Source organism: Lissotriton helveticus, chromosome 7, assembly GCF_964261635.1.
Source record: "Lissotriton helveticus chromosome 7, aLisHel1.1, whole genome shotgun sequence".
Taxonomy (NCBI): domain Eukaryota; kingdom Metazoa; phylum Chordata; class Amphibia; order Caudata; family Salamandridae; genus Lissotriton; species Lissotriton helveticus.
In genome coordinates, this window is record NC_136068.1 from 146,670,865 (window position 1) to 146,692,929 (window position 22,065).

At 46.3% G+C, this 22,065-nt stretch overlaps 1 protein-coding gene across 4 annotated transcripts in view; it reads left to right on the forward strand.

Moving 5' to 3' along the window:
• The window catches only part of SYCP2 (synaptonemal complex protein 2), a 2,783,385-nt gene that overhangs the window by 654,326 nt on the left and 2,106,994 nt on the right, over positions 1–22,065 (forward strand). For 3 of the 4 annotated variants that reach the window (XM_078651823.1, XM_078651822.1, XM_078651824.1), the window contains exon 12: positions 4,104–4,149. In XM_078651823.1, coding sequence (XP_078507949.1) covers positions 4,104–4,149 — 46 coding nt within the window. Of the gene's footprint in view, positions 1–4,103; positions 4,150–22,065 lie in introns of those variants that run through there. The other variant, XM_078651825.1, reaches the window with a different exon arrangement.

The window sequence follows — 22,065 nt, forward strand, 5'->3', positions numbered from 1 at the left end:
AACCTCTTAAGACATGGCTTGAAACGGCAGCAATAAGTATTGTAATGGCCTATCTTCCGTTCACCTGTACTTGTGAAACCAGGAATATTCTTCTATTTTTCTACTACACTTTTGTACATTTATGGGAGAGAATGAGGCAATCTTGTTTATGCTCTCTGTGCGCAATCTTAACACAATTCGTACCTCGCAAATCATGGAGAATTAAGGTGAACTTGTAGGCAGGTTGACAATTAAAAGTGCGGAACATTTACTCTATGATGTTTTTTTAGTTTTCACCTACATGGTACTTTGGTCCATGTGCCTTGGAATAGTGCTATAGATGGCTCTTGGCCGTTCTTCGCATTCAATAGGCAGAATAAAAAGACTTTTAGAACAAATAATCCTTCGTGAGCAAGACAAGTGACCCTTCCGGTGAATTCTGGGATTTGTGTACTTTTGGGAAATCCACAGTGTTGGCTTCTCTGGAGAGAAGGGAACACTTCCATTGATGTACTTCTGAAATGCACACCAAAAATGAGATTGAAGTGGAGAAAGACAGAAACCAGTCAGCTATCATAGTCATGCCTCATCTTGGAAAGAATGTGTCAGGCTTACAACTTCCCCTCATTATTACCCTTGTTGTCTAGAGGGTATTGAAGCTTGCACTTTTATTCAACCATTCATTGTAAAAACTTGCAATGAGCGCATTCATATTTGAAAATATCTCGCCTTGATAAAATTTCAGTTTCCGGCTTTACATCTTTAAAAAGTTTACCAATTATATTTTTGGGGAAGTCTTCTTGTGTACAGGTTATGGCAATATAATATTCTGTTGCTAAATTTTGCCTGATTTAAGTTTTTTACCGTGATGCACGTCAAGGTAAGATTCGGAAGTCTCCCTGAGGTTGCCGAATTGTCATTGTGTGAACGGGTTTTACCAGTAAAGACATAGAATTGGTTATGCAAAAACATACAAACTAGAAGGATTGGCAGGTGGGATATTCTCCATCTGAGTCACTTCAAAAAGGTTCAAAGGGTTTCCCAGTGATAGAGTGGGGTGAGAAACTGTATGTGATTTCCAGGTGGTGGACATCTCCTCCAGAGTAATAATGTCAGGAACTTTCATAAAACTTCTTGATACCTACCTAGTCATCCATTCCTTGATAAACCCCATGTTGTTTAAAACCTCATAAAGAGTAATAGCCTGGATGAATGGCAAATTGATTAGGAATATACAAGAGCCAAGTATAAAAAAATGGCAAACACTCTTTTTAGGATAACAAAGTCTCCACAATCATTCTCCTCTGTTTTAATCATTGAGTGAGTGTCCTGCTTACAGTTCTTTGAAGTGACGCTACCATGTATGCACTTTTACTACAGTTCCATACTTCAAGGGCATTGTCGTGAGTTAGGTGCAACTGAATATAGGGGTACCCATTCCTATTCAAGGGAGACATTCTCAGCCACAAAGCAAAGCTCACCATCTACAGTGCACACGTTAGCCCTTGCAATACTGTCCTCTCCCACTGCTCAAACACCACAAATATTTCCTGTGCTCTCAAACCACCTTCATAAAAAGTATGTTTTTTGCCTAGATCTGCCTTTTGCATGATAGTAAACGTGATATCAAATCAGTGTGTTATCATCTATAGTGGTCTGTGTTACTTGCAATACTTCAAGGAGGACACTTAGCTTGTATGTCTATTGATGTATCAGTAGGAAATTGAGCAATTTGTTGTCAATATTTGAGGCTTAATGTAAGAAATAGGGTTATAAGTCGAGAGGGGTGGAAGCCCCTCTCAAATAATAAACATAATCCTTGTTAGGGTGAACCACAAAAAACACCAAATTAACCTGTGCTTAACTCTTTGTTGACTTGGTACAAAGCAGTCAGGCTTAACCTAGGGGTAATGTGTAAATTATTTATGCAGCACTAAAACAGCAATAACGTGAAAACCCAACCCAAGAAAAATCCAAAATCAATTTAGAAACATTGAGTACATTTTAACAAAATAAAATGACACCAAAATGACAAAAATCTAATCAGAAGAACCAGACATATCAGTTTTTCAAGTTTTAGGTGAAAATATCATGAAGGAGCACATAGCGTCACTCACGGTTATCTGCTTGCGGTAGAATGCTGAAGTTTTGAGTTCAGGTCAAGCTAATATCGGATACAGGGACCAGGTTAGTCCAGATGTAAAATTACCTTCTCAAAGTCCACGTGAAAAGCTCTATTGGTGGGGGTCATGAGGCTTGGGCTGTCTGCAGGAAGAAGCAGGTCGAGAATCGTGGGCGGTCATTTCTGTAGCTTGAAGAGCCTATTGTCACTAAAGCTTGGTGTTAGCGATTGTTGTGGGCTGTCAGTGCGAAGTACAGGTCTTGTTTTGCACATTATCGTGGGTGGTCATTCTTGGCACTAAGAGGTCACTTCACGAAGTCATGGAGCCCAAAACCTCTGTGTTTACTCCTTTTCTTTAGGAGAAGTTCTTACTGATGGTAGCCAAAGGTCCAGGACCTGGGGGGCACCTCTGGGGGGGACCAGGACTCACTTCAACATAGGCCAATACCAGGGCTCTGGCGGGTCAAAGTAGGCTCAGTTGGCGCTGATCGGTTGAGCAGTTATAGTGCAGGCCTCTGGAAGCTTGTGCTGTCTCTTCAGCTCAAACAGGAGGTCAGCCAGCTCACCATTGGAGTTACTCTGGGTAGAAGGTGTTCAAGGCAAGCTGGTCAAATCTTGCTTCTTCAGTCACCAGGGCAGTGCCTCTTCCTCAGATAGCAATGCAGGCCTTCTGAATCTTCCATTGGTTTAGGATTGTTCTGATATGGGGTTCTGAAGGTTTCCCTTTTATACCTGGTGCCAGCTTGTGTGTGGTGAAATTCCTTGACCTACCACCAAGGCTTATCTGGTCAGTTCTTCCCCTTCCCCTGGTCCTGGCTCCAAACTTTCTAAGGTTGCAAAGGCAAGGGCCAGCCATGATATCAGGTTCATTTGTGTGGGCTGCAGTGGGAGCAATTTGAACTTCAATCAGGAAAGCGTATAGCCATCCTGTCAGGAAGATCCTCCCCCCTCCTACCTAGGCTTCCTTCGCCTGGAGGTAATGCACAACCCACAACAGTAGAGTCATTCAAATTGATGTGACCCAGGACACTGGCAGAAAGGCGCAGTTGGCTTGGGATGAAAAATGCCAACTTTATAAAAGTGCAGTTTTCAAAATTGTAACTTAGAATCCAACTATACCCTCAGAAAGGATTTTAAATTACAATTGAATTTTGTACAGATAAATTCTCTACCTACGCCCAATCTGAAGTTAGCACTTAATAAGTGCACTATGGTAACTCAATGTTACTCTGTGGGAGAGATAGCATTACAACAACGAAAAACAACTTAAGACATTTTTCACTGCCAGGATATATAAAACTTCAAACACACATGCCCTACTTTTTAAATACCATGCACCATTCCTGTTGAGCCTTTAGGGCGTACCTTATGTGTGATATAACAGTTAAATTAAACAGGAAGAATTAGGTCTAGCAAAAATATTTATTTTGCCAGGTTGCAATGATAATTTACAACTGCACTACAAGCTGCAGTGGCAGACCGGATATTTTTAAAAAGCTACATTAGTGGGTGCCACAATGAGGGCTGCTGCCTACTGGTTTCATTTAATTTCAGGCCCTGGGTACATGTAGTATGATTTACTAGGGACTTACAAGTAAATTAAATGTACCAATCAGGTTTATGCCAATTTTCCCATGTTTGAGGAAGAGAGTACAAGCACTTTACCACAGGTTAGCAGGGAAAACATGCATATAGTCCTAAAAGCCAGAAAACCTGTTTAGGCAAAGGAAGACAGAGGAAAGCAAACATCTAGGATGACCCTGCAAAAAGGGCTGGGTTCAACACATAAATTATATCAGGCTGAAAAAACGTTTTTATTGGTAAGGTAACCTTTAGCTTTTGATGGCACAAAATGTTGAGACCTCTGCGAAAAGTGAAATAAAGCCCATGACTACGCTCCTTGTGTACAGCAAGTCACCAATTGTGTCTAATGTATACCTTTTAATGATGGATGGTTGTATGGTAATGCAAAATTGTTTAACATTACAACTGTTTTTTTCAGAGTTTTCACATACCCTTGTTTATCAGCATTCCTTGAAACATATGAGGTAAGAAATGTATTGACAGCTATATAAACAAGTCAAAAAAATAATAAACCTAGCTCCACAATTATTTTCATTTATTGGTGTATCTGGATAAATAGGATTGTGTGAATCAGTAGGCTGTGTAGGATTGATAATGTTCTTGGGAAGATAACAGATGTTAATGAGATTTTATGAATTTCACTTATTCTCTGCACTGAAAATCTATCAACTTTTGCAGTTGAACTTGTTTACATTACTTATGAAAATGTATGGGCGCTGTTTCTGTTCAGCGAAAGGAAATCTGTGTTTTCTACCTTGTAATGCCCCCGTGTAGTGCCATTTCAAAACAGTACTTTCCTTCCAGCACACAAGGGCGCCCTACCGTTATAGGAAGGCAGATATTTAATGTACTGATAATGCAGCACCACTTTTGGGTACATCTTTAGTTGTGACGTATGTAAATTGGCCTCCCATGACAGAAAGAGCCATGTTGGCAGCAGAACCTCAGGTGCCTTGTCCAGTTACTCTGGATACCACACATTTCCCTCTGTTTCTTTGGTGGAGGAGGAAAATCATGTTCTCTTCCAGGGGATCCTCATCAATAGCCATTAGCACTTGAATATTCCCGCCCATGCGCGGGGACCCCGGAAAATATATAAGAATTATATATGAAAAAACACACACACACACAACACACACACACCCACACACACATACACACACACACACACCCCCATTAAAAAAAAAAACCACAAAAACAATGCAGTATTACAGACACAAACGGGCTAAGCAATGCTGTGAAATCTTGTCTTTGCACATACACAAACAAACCAGGAAGACCAAAAGTCACTTGAACTGTTATTAATGAAAAACAGAAAAGTTGTCCTGCAAAGAGTAAAGCAGGCATTGTTAGCCCATAGCTTGCATTGTAACACCAATAGCATAGAAACTGAAAGCACATGTAGAGAACTCATTAAAAACTGGCACTGTGCCTTTAAAGCAGCCATGACCCCTAGCTTCCCATCATGCCTCAGGGGTGACAGTTATGTCAGTTGTTCTTTCCTGCTCCTTCAGGCAGGACCATGGTTAATTAGCTCCACAGATTTTTGACTTTTCTGTCGGAAATTATATTCCTTTTTCACTTAAAACCTTTTAACTTTGACATTTTGTACCTCTTGGAGTATCCCTTTACCATTTTTCAGGAGTTTGACATTTTTTATCCCTCAGAAATGCCTTCCCTTTTTGATCCTTGCCCATCCTGTGGCAAAAAGAAGGCCAAAACAGACTCCCACTCTGTCTGTATTCCTTGCCTTCTGGATTCTCATGGTCCTGAGACTTGGCAACACTGCCAGTCTTTATCAAGACGGACTCTCAAGAAAAGAGAAAGGATTCACCTGTATGGCCTCTCTGAAGAGGGTAAAGCTTCTACCTGTAGGAGCAGGTAGGTCTCCTGTGAGACAGAAGAAGAGACCCAGATCATCTTCCAAAATCAAGATTCCAATCTGTTCTTCATTGGCATCGGTTTCCGCGTCGAGAATGCCTCCACTCGCAAAGAAAACGTCGACGACTATCCCATTGAAGGCAGGCTGGCCGTCGCGAGAACATTGGTCATCGTCAAAGTCTTCCAAACTTAGAGGTACGTCATCAGCGACCAATCCTCTGCCACCGTCAACCGGGCGACGGTCGGCGTAGAGAAGTCGCTCTCCATTAGTGTGGGATCGCCCAACGTCAAGACACCGACCCCCCGTCGTCGGTGCACGTTGGATGTCGAGGCGCTGCCCTCCTTTGCCGTCAACCAGGCGGCTGTCAACGTCGGGCCTAGATCATCTACAAAGTCAAAAAAGGATTCAGCGTCGAAATAGATCCCTCCATCGGAGCCATCCAGGCACTCGACGTCGAGGCCAAGATCATCTGCGACGCCAAGAAGAGATTTGACGTTGAGGCAGACTCCTCCGTTGCAGCCCACGAGACATCGCTCAACTTCGAGGCCTAGATCGTTTTAACCATCTCCTCCTCCACGTACGACGTGAGACTTGGAACTCCATTGGGTACTCCTCTTCCAGTGTCGAAACACAAGTCTCTGCCGATGGAACATCGGTCGACGTCAAAACACTCTCGACTGACGTCGAGACAGAGGTCACTGGACTCACAGGTCTTAGTGGCGCATAGTCGCTCGACGTCGAGACATTCACAATTATTAACGCTGTCACATCATTCGACCTCAAGGAGACGCCATTCCACATCGAAAGATCTCTCGGAGCCTTCAGTGTCAGCTGCAGGATCCCAGTAAGTCATCTCAGCGTCGAGGAGCTAATCTTCTCCGTCTCCTGAACGACACGTACAGAAATCTACCCTGCAAATCACTACAGCACCTACACAACAAGAAGAACACAGATCTCCCTCTGTTCACCTCTCTCGGTCTCTGGCTTCTCCCGGTTCATCATTGGCAGAAAGAGCCTTCAGCACAGGTCCAACAGCCTTTGGACTATTCAAGCCCTCTGCATAGATCCCCTCTGGGTCGGCTGGTACAGGCAGTTGACCGATCACCCACCACACCATCCAGGGGTCGCCAGAGGGAAAAGTCTCCTCCACATAGATCTGCTTCTCATGGACGTCATGAGAGACGAAGAACACCCTCCTAGTCTTCTTCATCGACCCATTCCTCTAAGAAGGAGTATTCTCCCACTCTTACGGACAGTCCACTCTCCAGAGTGTCATCTGTTGATGACATCAACACCTTCCATGATGTCTTTTCTAGAGGAGTTTAAAAGCTGAACATAGAGTTGTCTGCACCTCAGACATATACATCTGTGATATTTGAGACTCTGCATCAGAGGTCCGCGTCAACGCCTCTGCTGTCATTAGTTCCTGGTCTGTTACAACCAGTCATGGACTTACTCCAGCAACAATCAAAACGGCCCCAGCAAGGATCTTAAAGAAATATAGACCAGCAGAACAAGATTCCCTGCTGTTCCTCAGATCAGATCCTCCACCAGATTCGGAGAATAATGCAGCTGCAAAAAAGTCCCATGCAGTGGCTTCGTCTTCAATGGTCCCTCCGGACAAGTAGAGCAGAGCCCAAGATATTTGGGAGAGAAAAGCTTGCAGTTCTCCAGCAGCCTCTTTGAAAGTTTCCAGTGCTACGGCTCTATTGGGCCGTTATGATAGAGCGTTGTGGGACTCTCTGGAACGTTTTAAAGAAAAACTATCCGAAGAAGACCATCAAGACTTAGGGGAGATTCTCCAAGAAGGAGCCCTCGTGGCCAACCAAATGATCAGTGTGGCTGCTGTTGGGGTATCTCTAGCTGCACATTCATATTCACGTGGGGTATGCACTAGAAGATCATCCTGGTTGCGCCTTACAGCCTTGAAACCGGAGGCTCAACAATGCACCTTGAATCTTCCTTTTTCCTGATATTCATTGTTCAGGTCTCACACTAACCTGGAGATGGCCAGGATGAAGTCTGAACTGGACACTCTCAGGGCTGTGGCTCTAGAGAAGAAAAAAAGAGTTCAGACGACGGTACAGTCCTTACAATCATAGGGTGTTCCATCAGAGGGTTCAAACCCCTCAATGGTCCCAAAGGCAGCACCATCAAGCCAAATCTCACTTTCAGGGACGTCCCCCTTCCAGATGTAGAGGAGCTCCTGATAGTCCTCTTTTGCTGCTAAGAACACCGGCTAACAATGAGAGTTTTCTTCCACCTTCACTGTTAACCACTCCAGTGGGTGAAAGTATCTCAGGACATACAAAAGAGTGGCGAGAAATAACAAACAATCAGTGGGTGCTGAATATACTACAAAATGGTTATGCACTTCGTTTCCGTGCCCCTCCAAAATGCATTCCCCAGTAAGGTCAAGAGTTCACCAACTGCCTTTGTTGTGTCGGGAGGTATCCACTCTCCTACAAAAATTAGCCATAGAAAAGGTTCCTGCATCACAACAGGGAAAAGGGGTGTGCTCCAGGTACTTCCTGGTGCAAATGAAGGATCAGAAAGAGAGTTTCATACCTATTCTGGATCTACGTTCCTTAAACAAAAACATCCTAAAAGAGAAGTTTTGTATGCTGGCTCTCCATCAAATATATCGACATCTTCAAATAGGGGACTGGATGTGCTCGATAGACCTCCAGGACGCTTACTTCCATGTCCCAATTGCACCTCGGTACTGTGCCAACTCTTCATGGTAGGTGCAAAACATTATCAGTACAGAGTCTTACCGTTCGGCCTGAAATATGCACCTTGAGCATTCACAAAACGCACAAGTAAGATTGGAGCCGCACCACAACTTGTCAAAAAAGTCCATAAAGAAATATCCATAGAAATTAAGGACTCCCAATTCAATGAAGTGAATTGTTGCTAATGCAAGATATATGATGTTTTTCTTCTTTAATATTAGATTTGTACAAAACCACTGTCACGTTTGCGGATAGATGTTTCCTGCATGTCTTTTCAGTGGCATTTTCACGATTAGGTGAGGCATGTATTTCTGTCGTCTTATCTCTTACGTCAAGGTCATAGTGGTCTCTTAATCTTAGTCTCTTATTTCACTCTATTTTTCATTTCCTATTTTCCTTCTCCTTCTCTCTCTTTTGTTAGTTGACATAAGCATGTCAACTTTATTTGTGATTTTAATAAACTGTTGAAAAGAAGTAAGTCTCCACACAGGTACGTGAAGGGAGAGTACTTTATTAGTCCTGCCACAGCGACTAAGGGAAACCATTGAGTTTCCCTAACTTACCATCAAAAACTTCAGGAAACATATGTTCCGACTTGACACCAGATAATTGGGTTACCAAGTGAGCAGAAGATGAAACAGAAATAGATTTGTAAAATTCACTGCGGGAAATTACCATGTCTGGATGGTTAGGATCCAGCACAATATTAAGGGCACCTTGCTCATCCCAACCTAATAAGTTAGCACCTTCTTTGACTACAAATACAGTGCCTGTGGCATGGTCATAATTGAATTTGAGATTTCCCACACATTTCCCTAAGACCTCAACCCTTTTTCCACCGTAGGCAAAAATCTTAATACTGGATTTTTTAAGTTGCATCTTACCTATTTTATCACAATCCGCTGTATTGACTAAAGTAAAAGGAGAACCCGAATCAGCTAAAAAAGTGAGACAGGTACCATTTACAGAAATACGACAAGATGGAGATTTCCTTTTGTGATCACCACCTAAAGCAGATAACTCCACAACACCTTCACCGTCAGACACAGAGGAGGACAGCATCAATATTTCATAGTTCTCTTCGTCAGAGTCATCAGTAATGGATATCACAGTTTGATCTTGGTTTCTTCTAGAGGCAACTTTGCACATTCTAGAATAGTGACCCTTCTTTCCACAATTGTAGCAAGTCTGATTTAAAGCAAAACAAAATTTAGCATTACCAAGGTGGGTAGTACTACCTCAAGGGAAGCACATAACATCCTTTTGTTCAGACTTAATTTTGCCAGAAGTCACTACAGAGGGCTTGAACCGTGGAACACCAGTAAGGGCAGGCTTAGCAGCATTAATGGAAGGCGATTTAAAGGGTTTAGAAATGGATTTCAATGACTTTACTTCAGTAGAAGAAACAGGATTGCTAATTTCTTTTACACAAAACTGAGAATGTTCGATAGATCTGGCAAGAGTAAGGGCTGTTTCTAAGTCAGGATCATCAGAAGAAAACAATTTCTCTCGAATTTTCTTGTTAGAAGTCTTTTTAATTAACTGATCCCGAATGATTTCATCTCTGAATTCTCAGTAATTACAATTTACTGCAAGAATTCTGAGCGCAGCCACAAAATCATCGATCGATTCCCCAGAAATTTGAGCACGTTGGAGAAATTTGTGACGTTCAAGAACAACATTTCTTTTGGGACTGAAACGTTTGTCTAAAGTTTTGATGACTGAAGCATAATCATCAACCAACAGTGAGTCACCACTATCTCCACCACTTACTAAGGTGCTAACAATTTCCATAGGTAAAGTTTTTAAAACACTCCTGCCTTCAGCACCAAGGTTGTAAATTAACAAGGCCTTTTTTTCTTAGAAATAAAAGTCTCTCCGTCGATTGCTTCGAGATATGCTTCAAAAGTATCTTTCCAATCATCCCACTTAATAGGAGGTGTACCTGCAGACTGTGAAAAGGGAGGAGGTGCCAAAACACGATACATAATGGCATGTGGGTGAGTTGCTGCCCTACAAGGATACTTTTAAATTGAAAACAAACAAAACTGCAAGAAAAACAACGTGTTAAATAATAATGCGCAAAATTATTAGCATGGTGGTTGAGCAAGTTATCATGAAACTGTGTACATCAGTGATGTACAAAATGTTAAATTAAACAAAATGCACTACTGAAGAAAGCTGTGCACATCAGCGAAACTGATGGAAACTGTGTGCATAAGGTAGCTGACATTGCTTGCGGAAATTAAATCAACATATAATCAATATTATCAGCAAGACATAAATGCATGTAGCAGTAAATATCCAGTGCAATGATAGTGCCCATGAAAGTACACACGTACTGAGCGCATTTAAAGCCAAACTGTGCGCATCAGCGAAATTTCCAAGGAAATGGTTATGAAATCGCCGAAATAAAGAAGATATGAAATGCGCGCTTACTGCCGTGAAAATGCGCGTTTACTGAGCGCTTTTAATGCCATGCTGTGCGCATCAGCGAAGTTGCCTTTTAAAATGACTGCACGCAACGTCAGGACGTTGCGTGCACGTCCGAAATGAAGGTCAGGCAAATCGGGAATGCGCAGGCGTGAAGAAGCGAGAGCAAGCAATAGCTCGATCACGTATCAAACAGCACAGAGTACCTCAAAATGACGAATTCATTGATATATAGGCATCAGCAGCACGGCACAACCCAAGGGCAGGAGGAGCAGGAAACGTGAGCAACAGCACCAGCACAGGAAAACAGAAGCACAGGCATACGAGGCTGGAGCAGGACGTTGAGTTCAAAACGGCACATCAACACCACAATACAGCTGTCCTATCAAGTATACTGAGGTGGAAAGCTTGATCCCGAAAGTGCCAGCAGGCTAACTTGTGGGCACACATAAGACTACTTCCAGTTCTGGGGCATTTGCACCGAAGCCAGACCAAGTAATGAAATCACCTAAATATTGGATCAACATTCAACTTGGAATTACTGTAAATCACTCAACGTTACAAACCTTCTAGTGCTAGTGATAAAATGTGGATTGATAATAACACAGTCTTCTAGAATCATGTCACTCATGAACCAGCTACAGAATGCTAACTACAATAGAGTATGCCTGCATTATGTTACACAGCACCGGGATAGACATTCAAAACCATCACTGGGTTGGCAAATCAGGACCGTCTCTAGATGAAGGATTGTCAAATATTTAAAAATTAATAAAATTGAATTTATCTTTCATGTTTCTTGAAAAGACAACATTTGAATGTGAACTAGGAAACAACACCCTCCACAAAAATAGGAACTTAAATGTTGGTTAATGCCGCCAACATTTTAGGTTAAGAAGTTCCAGTCATGTGGGGTATAAGCACCATTTGCACAGCCATGGTGCACATGTAATTGTTATTTAATTCCCGATTGCTCTCATCTCATCAATTACATTCAAATCTATATTATGCCTACTAATGAAACATAGATGCAGTCACAGGTAAACTGTAATCTGATTTGTGAACACCCCAAGGTTCCCCGGCTACTCTGGATGCAGGGTCTGATTTGGAGCGCTTAGGGTTGCCGTTCTTCAAAAGTTTCCTCTGGTCAGTAAATCCCACTCTTACATCTTATCCCAAAGCTCCGATATCGCTAAGCAATCATGAAATTGCATTTACATCTAGAGAAAAACGTCCCTTCGATCAATAGTCTTGAACAGTAATAATCAGTTACAAATGAGATTAGCTCAACATCTGAAGATGTCAAAACCTGATGTTGAAAATCTACATAACTCCAGAGTGATTAATGTAACAGGGATTGCTCTATAGAACAAGCATTGGCTTAGCCAATAGGTCTCGCCTTTGGAACCTTATAAGTATTTAGTTATGCAGTACAATATCCTTGGTGCAACAACATCAACTGTTGCATGGCTAAACACTTATAAATTCCCAAAGGCGAGACCTATTGGCTATGCCAATGCTTGTTTCTGCTTGTTGTGCTTTAAGTAAGCAAGGACTATAAGTATAAAATGTGTGTTTATGCACTGCTTGCATGTTTTTAAACCATATAAATTGAAAGGTATTGTCATTTATAGTGCCAATAGCTCAAACCTTCGCAAATTGTAAACCTATTGCATGTTAAATGTTTTCTGTGTGTGCTATTGAATAATTGTCCTTTTTTAGGTCTCGCGCCTGCTGTCGCAAAGCGAGTCTATTGCAATCGTTTCAGTTCTTTCAGCTTTCAAGGACAACCCAGAGGAGACAAGAGACTGGCACGTGCACGCAGCCTGCCGGAATCAGATCAGGTCGCGCGCGTGAACACGCGCTCTGATTTCGGCAGGCTGTTCACAACACATACACACGCAGGCAGGCACACATGCAGGCACACACAACACACACACAGACAGACGCACGCACACACACAACACACACACGCACTGACAGACAGACACACACAAACACAGACGCACACACACACGTGCACACGCACGCACATCCCCCCCACTCAGCGGGCTCTTTTAGCGTGTTCCATGTCCCTGTCTCTCTCGTCAGTCTCGAGGTCCCTCCGCAGCGCTGGTCTTCACCCGGGCCCCCTCCTGGGACCCGGGACTTCAGATGCCGCACTCCGCTTTGGCGCCAGGGCTCGGAGCGCGCATGCGCAGGCAGCCCCCGCCCTCTCACTCTAAGCCCGGGCTGCTTTCGGTTTAGCTGGTTTCATATTGTGCGCGTGTTCCACATTTTGGTCTCTGATGTCTGTCTTTTGCAGGACACGCGCCGCTTACGTCACATTCTAAAACTGCGCTGTCTTCCCTTCCACCTTGTTTTAAAAATGTATTTATTGATAGCCCCCCTTAGGGCTGCAAGCACCGTAGCAACCACACAGGAGCCCCCAGCCTGGAGCTTCCTTGGCGTGGCTGGTGCGGTAGGCTCGCCCCTTCCGTGATGTCAGGGAGTCCCAGTGACATCACTGAAGGGGCGGAACCTACCTCAGCAGCCACGACGAGGGAGCTCCATGCACCACGGCCGCCGCCATGAAGATCCCGGGGGGGATCCATGGATCCATGAAAATGCAGCCCTCAGCTTCAGTTTGAACGATGCCTCGAGCCCCAGTGCCTCCCAGTGCTGCCCAGAGCCAGCCCTACACACACACGCCCCGGAGCAACGCCTTCCACATGCGTGCTCTGGGGGCTTTATTTTTATTCGCAATTAAAGGGGCTTGGAGCCCCACACCGCCGGAAAAACCCCAGAGTCCCGCATATGGACAGCGGACTCTGGAGATTATACTTTTTAAAAACGGGGCTTCAAGCACACCCCCACCACGCTGCACCCCAGATCTCCGTCTGGACCCACGGGCTCTGGGGATTTTAATTTACCAATTACTGGTGCCGTGAGCCCCCCACCCTAAGCCCGCACAAAGCACCAAGGCCGCAGGAGCCCCCAGAGCCCCACACTTGGGAAACCGGCCTTTTATTTATTACACCAGGGGCTTCGATCCCAAAACGGTCACAAAAACCCAGAGTCCCGCACTTGGGCAGCGGGATCTGGAGACTTTACTTTTCAGAAAGCGGGGCTTCGAGCCCCCAACCCGCCTGCACAGCCCCCCAGAGTACCATGGAAGGAAGCGGACTCTGGGGGGCCTTCATTTCATACAAAAAGGTCCTCTCCACGACACCTCCCCAAGGGCGCAGGAGCCCCCAGAGTGCCGCTACAGGAATCAAACTCAGCGGGGCATTTTATTTAATTATTACAATAGGGGCTTCGCATTCCAAGCCTCACAACGCCCCAGAAACCTCCCGGATCGTCTTGCCTCTGGGGCTGCCCCTGCACAATGGCCCCTTCCTCATGCTCCCCAGAGCAGCGCCTGCAACAAGTGTTCTCTGGGGGTTTTCAATTTTAATTAAAAAAAATGAACGGACCCTAACACCCATGACCTCAGACCTCTCCCGGACCCCAGATGGATCTTGTGGCTTATTTAAAACATCGGGGAGCACGAACCCCGATACAGCAGCCCTCAACAACTTTTGGCCTCTGCCCCCACACCAGGCACCTGCTCACACCGCTGCTCCCAGAACACACTCCTTGGAGCATTGACAGCCTTGCCTCAAGCACTGCACTAAGGACATAAACCCCTGGTTGAACAACATGCGATAGAACCGGCCCCATAGGAAGCCTGGCCACTAGGCCCTGGATTCCAGAACCCTAGAACACCGCTGCAACATCCCTCCTTAAGAACCCATGACATGCCCAGGACATCAGACTGGTGAGTACAAAACTGCATTATTTATTTTATTAATTTGAACTGTATACAATTTTATATATTATGTAGTGTACTCCGACCCCCCATAGCCCACACCGCATTGTTATAGCTTTATAGGAAGTGTAAAAGCCTAGCGTTACATGATTGTCGCTCCTCTAATACCCATAGTAATATTCTCCTTAAATACAAGCCTCCAGTTTTGTTAAAATACCTTTAACATGTCTCCACAACCCAAAACATGATCCTTATACATCATAGATGGTAAACAACCTTTACAACGCAACTTTTACCACGCAGTGCCTTTACAACGCAACTTTTACAACGCAAACCATTACAACGCATTGCGCTGGGGGGCGCTCTAGGATAGGGAATAGGTTTAATGTACTATCCAACACCTTCTCTACTATCCACGGGGACTGGAGTTGGAATAGTAAATTAAACAATTCACTATCCAGCGCCTAAAAGCACTATGCGTTGTAATGGTATGCGTTGTAAAAACCGCGTTGTAAAAGCATTCGATGTAAAAGCATGCGTTGTAATGTCATACATCCATAGATACAGCCAGACCTCGCATAAAATGACCCTTAAAAGCGTAACACAGCAGTCATGTACAAACCCTAAAACAGCCACCTTTATTCACATTACATACAGTTCCCCCTTGCGCCTTTAAAAAAACTTAAAATGACAACCCTTTTGACATCCAGCATTATACACATTAGACACCAGCCCACAACCCGCATTATATATTATTTAAAACATTATGAACCCAGTCCTATGTTGCGCTAGGTCCCCTTTTTAAAATGCAAACTTCACCTTAAAGGCCTTGCTCCCAATACTTTTATATAAAGCCTTAAACATGCAACATTGCTTATAGGTAATACTTTTTAACATAGTCTTTCACTTGTACGGAATGCTTTCTTGTTTTAATTCTGGGAAATATTGAAAGCCGTTATTAAATAGGATGTCTACATGTGGAGCTGCCATTCAATACAGTACACACACAACCACACATACAACCACACACACACACAACCATACACACACACACACAACCATACACACACAACCTTACACACACAACTACACACACAACCAACTACACACACAACCACACACACAACCACAACCTTACACACAACCACACACACAACCACACACACCCACACAGTCAGTGCACTTTTTTTTACCAGGCACAGACACCATCAGTCGTCAGTGCACGCTTTCATTGGGCACAAACACCACCAGCCATCAGTGCACACTTTCACCGGGCACAAACACCACCAGCCATCAGTGCACGCTTCCACCAGGTCCACCCCACCAGACTTCGGTGCACGCTTCACCAGGCTCACACACAGCCATCAGTGCACATTTTCTACAGGCACACACACCACCAGCCATCAGTGCACACATCAATTGTTAACGCATCCACAATTAACTATTGTAGCAATCGCAGTATGGTGCAATTTACTTTTAGACATATTCATCTAAAGCGCAGCATGGCATCATTGCTACAAAAATAAATACACATTTTTTTAACCTACAATTTATAGACTTTTGTCGCAATTGGTGTTCCAATATTTAGCAATGCCAATAGCTCAAACTTAATTAATGCGAGACCTATTGCATTGCAAATGCTTGCTTTCTTTATTTTTTTCTTTTATATTTTATTCCAAGTCTTTAGATGGAATTAGAACCTGGTCCTGTTTCTGCTTTTTAACAGCTTGAACCAAAACAACTTAAAATGCGTATTATTAATATAGAAATTAGATGAAAGCTTTATTTTGACTTTGCTTAATGAAAATATACCCAATATGGGCTGCTGACCAGGAAGAAACAAAAGGCAGGACGAGACTGTGAATTGTTTACTGATGCTGAGAAAGCTATTTGTCTGTATTAGAGAAGTAGTGAGTAGTATTGCATATAGGACTAATCAATCAATCATAACACTTGTAAAGCGCACTACTCACCCGGAAGGGTCTCAAGGCGCTTGGTGGAAGGGGTCCACTACTGCTAGAACAGCCAGAGTTGTCTTCTGAAGGCGAGATGGTCCTGGGTAAGCCGAAGGTGGTCTGCCTCCGGCGGTGGCTCTTCGGATGCGTCGTACGGCGGCGAGGGCGAGGCTAGTAGATCGTAGCTGGCGGGTGGGCGTGTAGAAGGTCAGGCGGTCGTTGAGGTACTTGGGGCCCAGGTCGTGGATAGACTTGTGTGCGTCGGTGAGGAGCCTGAACGTGATCCTCTTGTTGACGGGGAGCCAGTGCAGGTCCCTCAGGTGGCCGGAGATGTGGCTGCGTCGGGGGATGTCCAGGATGAGTCGGGCGGAGGCGTTCTGGATGCGGTGGAGTCTTTTCTGTAGCTTGGCTGTGGTTCCGGCGTAGAGGGTGTTTCCGTAGTCCAGTCGGCTGGTGACGAGTGCCTGGGTGACCGTCTTCCTGGTTTCGGTCGGGATCCATCGGAAGATCTTGCGGAGCATGCAAAGGGTGTGAAAGCATGATGAGGAGACGGCGTTGACTTGTCTGGTCATCGAGAGGGAGGAGTCCAGGATGAAGCCCAGGTTGCGTGCGTGGTCTGTTGGCTTGGGAGCGGTGCCCAGGGCGGGGGGCCACCAGGAGTCGTCCCAGGCGGAGGGCGATGGTCCCAGGATGAGGACTTCCGTCTTGTCTGAGTTCAGTTTCAGGCGGCTGTTCTTCATCCACTCGGCGACGTCTTTCATCCCTTCGTGTAGGCTGGTTCTGGCGGTGTCGGGGTTTCTGGTGAGGGAGAGGATCAGCTGGGTGTCTTCGGCGTAGGAGATGATGTTGAGGTTGTGTTGGCGTGCGATGGCTGCAAGTGATCTCATGTAGACGTTGAAGAGGGTGTGGCTGAGTGATGATCCTTGCGGTACGCCGCAGATGACTTCGGTGGCCTCGGATCTGAACGGGGGGAGGCGGACTCTCTGTGTTCTTCCGGCGAGGAACGAGATGATCCACTCCAGTGCCTTCTCTTGAATGCCGATGTTGCTGAGGCGTTGAACTAGGGTGCGGTGGCAGACAGTGTCGAACGCTGCAGAGAGGTCCAGGAGGATGAGTGCCGCTGTTTCCCCGTTGTCGAGCAGGGCTCGGATGTCGTCGGTGGCTGCGATGAGGGCGGTCTCGGTGGTGTGGTTGGCTCTGAAACCGGACTGCGAGGGGTCGAGGGATCCGTTCGTCTCGAGGAAGGCGGCAAGCTGTCTGTTGACGATCTTCTCGATGACTTTTGCAGGAAAAGGGAGGAGCGAGATGGGGCGGAAGTTCTTGAGGTCGGTGGGGTCCGCTGTTGGTTTCTTCAGTAGGGCGCTGAGCTCGGCATGCTTCCAGCTCTCCGGGAAGGTGGCGGTGTTGAAGGAGGTGTTGATGATGTTCCGGAGTTGGGGTGGGATGGTGGAGTCGGCCTTGTTGAAGACGTGGTGGGGGCAGGGGTCGGTTGGAGATCCTGAGTGGATGGTGTTCATCGTGCGGGCTGTGTCTTCGGTGGTCACCGTGGTCCAGGTGCGGAGGCTGGTGGTGGGGGACGTTGGTTCGACGGTTGGGTGCGTGGATGGTGCGCCGAAGCTGTTGTGGATGTCGGCGATCTTGTGGTGGAAGAACGAGGCGAGAGAGTCGCAGAGATCTTGTGAAGGAGTGATGTCGTTGTTGCCGGTGCTGGGGTTGGAGAACTCATTGACGATGCTGAAGAGTTCCTTGCTGTCGTGGGCGTTGTTGTACAGTCGTTCCTTCAGTGATTTCTTCTTGGTGGTGCGGATAAGCTGGTGGTGCTTGCGGGTGGCGTGCTTGAGGGCTGTGAGAAGTTGGCCTGATAGGTGATGTTTCCAATTCTGGAACCACCTATTATCAGACCAAACAATCCCTTATGGTGTCTGGTTGTAAGTCAACCTTATTAGACAAGCTATCCTAGGGGTAGCATGGACTAAGCAGCCTAAAGGCTTAACTTAAGAGGTCGTGTTAAGCGAGCTGTTTTACCACATACAATCCTGTAATATCAAATGAAAGGACACCACACAAGTATATATTATAAAAATATATGTGTTTATTACTAAAAACAATCCCCAGTATTCTTTATGAATAAAGGGGCACAAGCGTTAAATCAAAAGCACTGTTTAAACATACAAGTTGCACAATTATGGATGAGGGCGGGTGGCCACTCAAACCATATACTAAACAAGTGGTATAAGAGATACCAATCGAGCAGTGGTTAGGCCTAGGGCCTAGGGAATCGCTGGGAGCAGTCAGGACAAGCAATGCTGAAGTCGGGAATGGCCCTCGGGATTCGGGAGATGTGCGGAAAGCGCACGCATGCACCAATGTTAACCAATGGTGCGTAAAAGTTATAAAGTTAAAGTTTAAGGACACTTCCGCTGGATCTAGAGGAACAAAACTTAACACACAGACCCTAGAGATGTGCACCAGTGTGGGAACACCGGCGGAGCAAAGTTACCTCACCCACAGGAAGTGGGTGCACAGGGTCGAAGTGGCGTCGGGTTTTGACACGCAGGCTCTTGGTGCTTGAAGCTGAAAGGGCTGCAGGCAGGTTGAAGATGAAGTGTCCGGTGGAGTCCAAGGGTGGACTCAAGTCGAAGGGTACCTGAAAGCAGAGGGGACAGAGTCTGGGTCACTCAGCAGTGACCAGGGTGGAACCAGGACGGAACCAGGCAATGTCGGGCGCAATCAGGTGGTCGTCGAGGAGCTTCTCTCCGCTGTCACGTGGGCTCTGGGGCATCTGCGACGTCCAGGAGCAGGTCACGATCTGTCCCACGCAGGCTCTCACCGTCGGCGCTGTCGGCTTCAAGTTTGGAGCAAACAACACTTGGCAAGAGCAATCCACGCGGAACCGGGAGATTGCTTCTCACTCAAACCAGGAAGGTCAGAGTGGGGGCTCCTTTTCAGGGGAGCTGGTGTGGATCTGGAGCAACCAGATTCACGAGTCTTCTTTGTAGTTTCGTCGGCACAGGGACCACTAGCCGGCTGGCAAGTGACCGGGCCAACGCGTTGAGCCAAATGGAGCAGAAGGGCCCCACGCAGCACTCGTCGAGTGTGGAGGGCTGAACTTCGGCTCAAGAGTAGCTCAGGGTGGGGGCTTCTCAAACCCCGGTGCACAGCTTTGAGGGTCACTCGTGGGCTGCACGGTCAGCGTCTCGTGGTCAATTCAAGATGGCGTGCCCCACGCTTCCGGTCGCCTCCACGGGTCTCAGCTCTGCAGGGACTGTGGATCGGGCTGTTGGAAGGCAGGCAAGCTTGATCTCGTCGATCTCAGTCGCTCGAGTTCCGGCGGGAACTGCAACTAAGTAGACGTCGAGGGCTGGATGGTGCCTGCTGCTGCAGGGTGGTCACTCCTTGACCACAAGGGAGATTCTTCGGGCTTCCACGTTGAGATGGAGGTCCAAGGGTCCAGAGTTTCGTTTCTAATGTTTCTTCCAGGAAAAATCTGATGTGCATTGGCACTGCTCCCACTCTTATTCGAATCTGGGGGGCGTGATTACCTGCTAGGTCCCCCCCTATGGGTGGGACCCAGGAAGGGGGTGGATACACCCCTTTCCTTTGATCCAGGCCGCCCTGGCACGAGGGCTGGAGTGCCCCAGAACCGGTTTGGCCGGATTATGCAAGGGGCAGCCTTGTGCGCCCCAGGCAGTGTCTGGTTTCTTTCAGACCTCCCTGCTACAATCCACTATCTCCTGTCTGGAGGGCGGTGACACCCTCCTGTGACAGGAAACCCTTTGTCCAGGACCCATTTGGCCGAGTTTCGGTCAGCTGCAGGGGTCCAGGCACTTGTCTGTGGCAGAGGCATCCATTTTGTGGATCTAAGGTCTTTGGAGAAATTAACCGCATTAAAGTAAAGGAACATGTCTTACCCCTCTAGAGGGGTGGAATGCTATCCCCGTCGCCAGAACTGGCGAGGGGATAGTATTCCAAATCGTATGACACCTTACACGACATGTTTTGATAAAGCCAAACCAGAGTTGCTATATAACCGCGAGGATTATAAGGCACTTAAGAGTATATGGTATGGCATTATCCTGAAACAGCTTAGGGAGTTGTTCCCGACAGCTGCAGACAGGCTCAGCTCATGCCAGAGCTCCATCTCACATTAAACCACGCACTCTGCCTCCAGGATTGATGAGGCCTTCCATAGGAGTGGCTCACAGGTTTATATGTGTCCAGATATAGGGTTAGATATAGGTATACTATACCTAAGTAAGGGGTGTTTACACCACCTTACCCCAGCTGAGTGATCAGCCAGTTGTGTCAATTTAAGAACCAGCCAGGGGTGGCAAAAGATATGCTGCAGCCCCTGGTAGGCCTTGGTGGCCCCTATGCCCTGGGCACCTATAGTGCATTATACAGGGGCTGACAAGGAGTCCATTTCCAATTGTGGTATGTGCCTATAGCACATGTATCATTAATTTAGTGAGAGAACAGCAGGCTGGGGGTCTGATCAGCAGGCCCACAGCCTCAGTAGTCGAAAACCAGTGAAGCAAAAAGCAAAAATTTGGGGTGACCATAGGATAGCAGACCCTACTCTCCTACACAACCCCCCCCCAAACGCAGGGACATTAAACTAACCTTGACCAGATAAGTCTTCATGTTCTAAGTGGAAGTACCTGGAGAGACCATCTGCATTACCATGGTCAGTCCCTGGGCGGTGCTCCACTGTAAAGTCCATCCCCTGTAGGGAAATGGACCACCTGAGCAGTTTGGGATTTTCACCCTTCATCTGATTGAGCCACAAGAGGGGCTTGTGATCTGTCTGCACTAGGAAGTGAGTTCCAAACAAGTAGGACCTCAGCTTCTTTAGGGCCCAAACCACAGCAAAGGCCTCCCTCTCTATGGCTGACCAACGTTTCTCTCTAGGGGTCAGCCTCCTGCTAATGAAAGCAATAGGCTGGTCTTGACCATCTTGATTAAGTTGTGAGAGCACAGCTCCCACCCCCAACTCAGAAGCATCTGTCTGTACAATGAACTGTTTGGAGTAGTCAGGACTCTTCAGGATAGGTGCAGAGCACATGGCCTTCTTCAGGTCATCAAATGCCTTTTGACAGCTAACTGTCCACTGAACCTTTTTTGGCATCTTCTTGGATGTCAAGTCATTTAATGGTGTCACTATAGACCCATAGTTTTTCACAAACTTTCTGTAATACCCAGTCAGGCCCAAGAAGGCTCTGACTTGTGTCTGGGTAACTGGAGGAGCCCAGTCCTGTATGGCCTGGATTTTGCTCTCCAGTGGCTGAACCTGACCTCCACCTACTAGGTGGCCCAGGTATACAACCTTACTCTGCCCTATCTGGCACTTGGTGGCCTTGATAGTCAGGCCTGCCTTTTGCAGGGCCTCCAGAACTTTCTTCAGGTGGATCAGGTGATCCTCCCAGGTGGAGCTAAAGACAGCAATATCATCTAGATATGCTGCACAAAAGTCATCCAACCCAGTAAGGACTTGGTTCACCAACCTTTGGAAAGTGGCAGGTGCATTCTTCAAACCAAAGGGCATTACCACAAACTGATAATGTCCACTAGGGGTAGAGAATGCT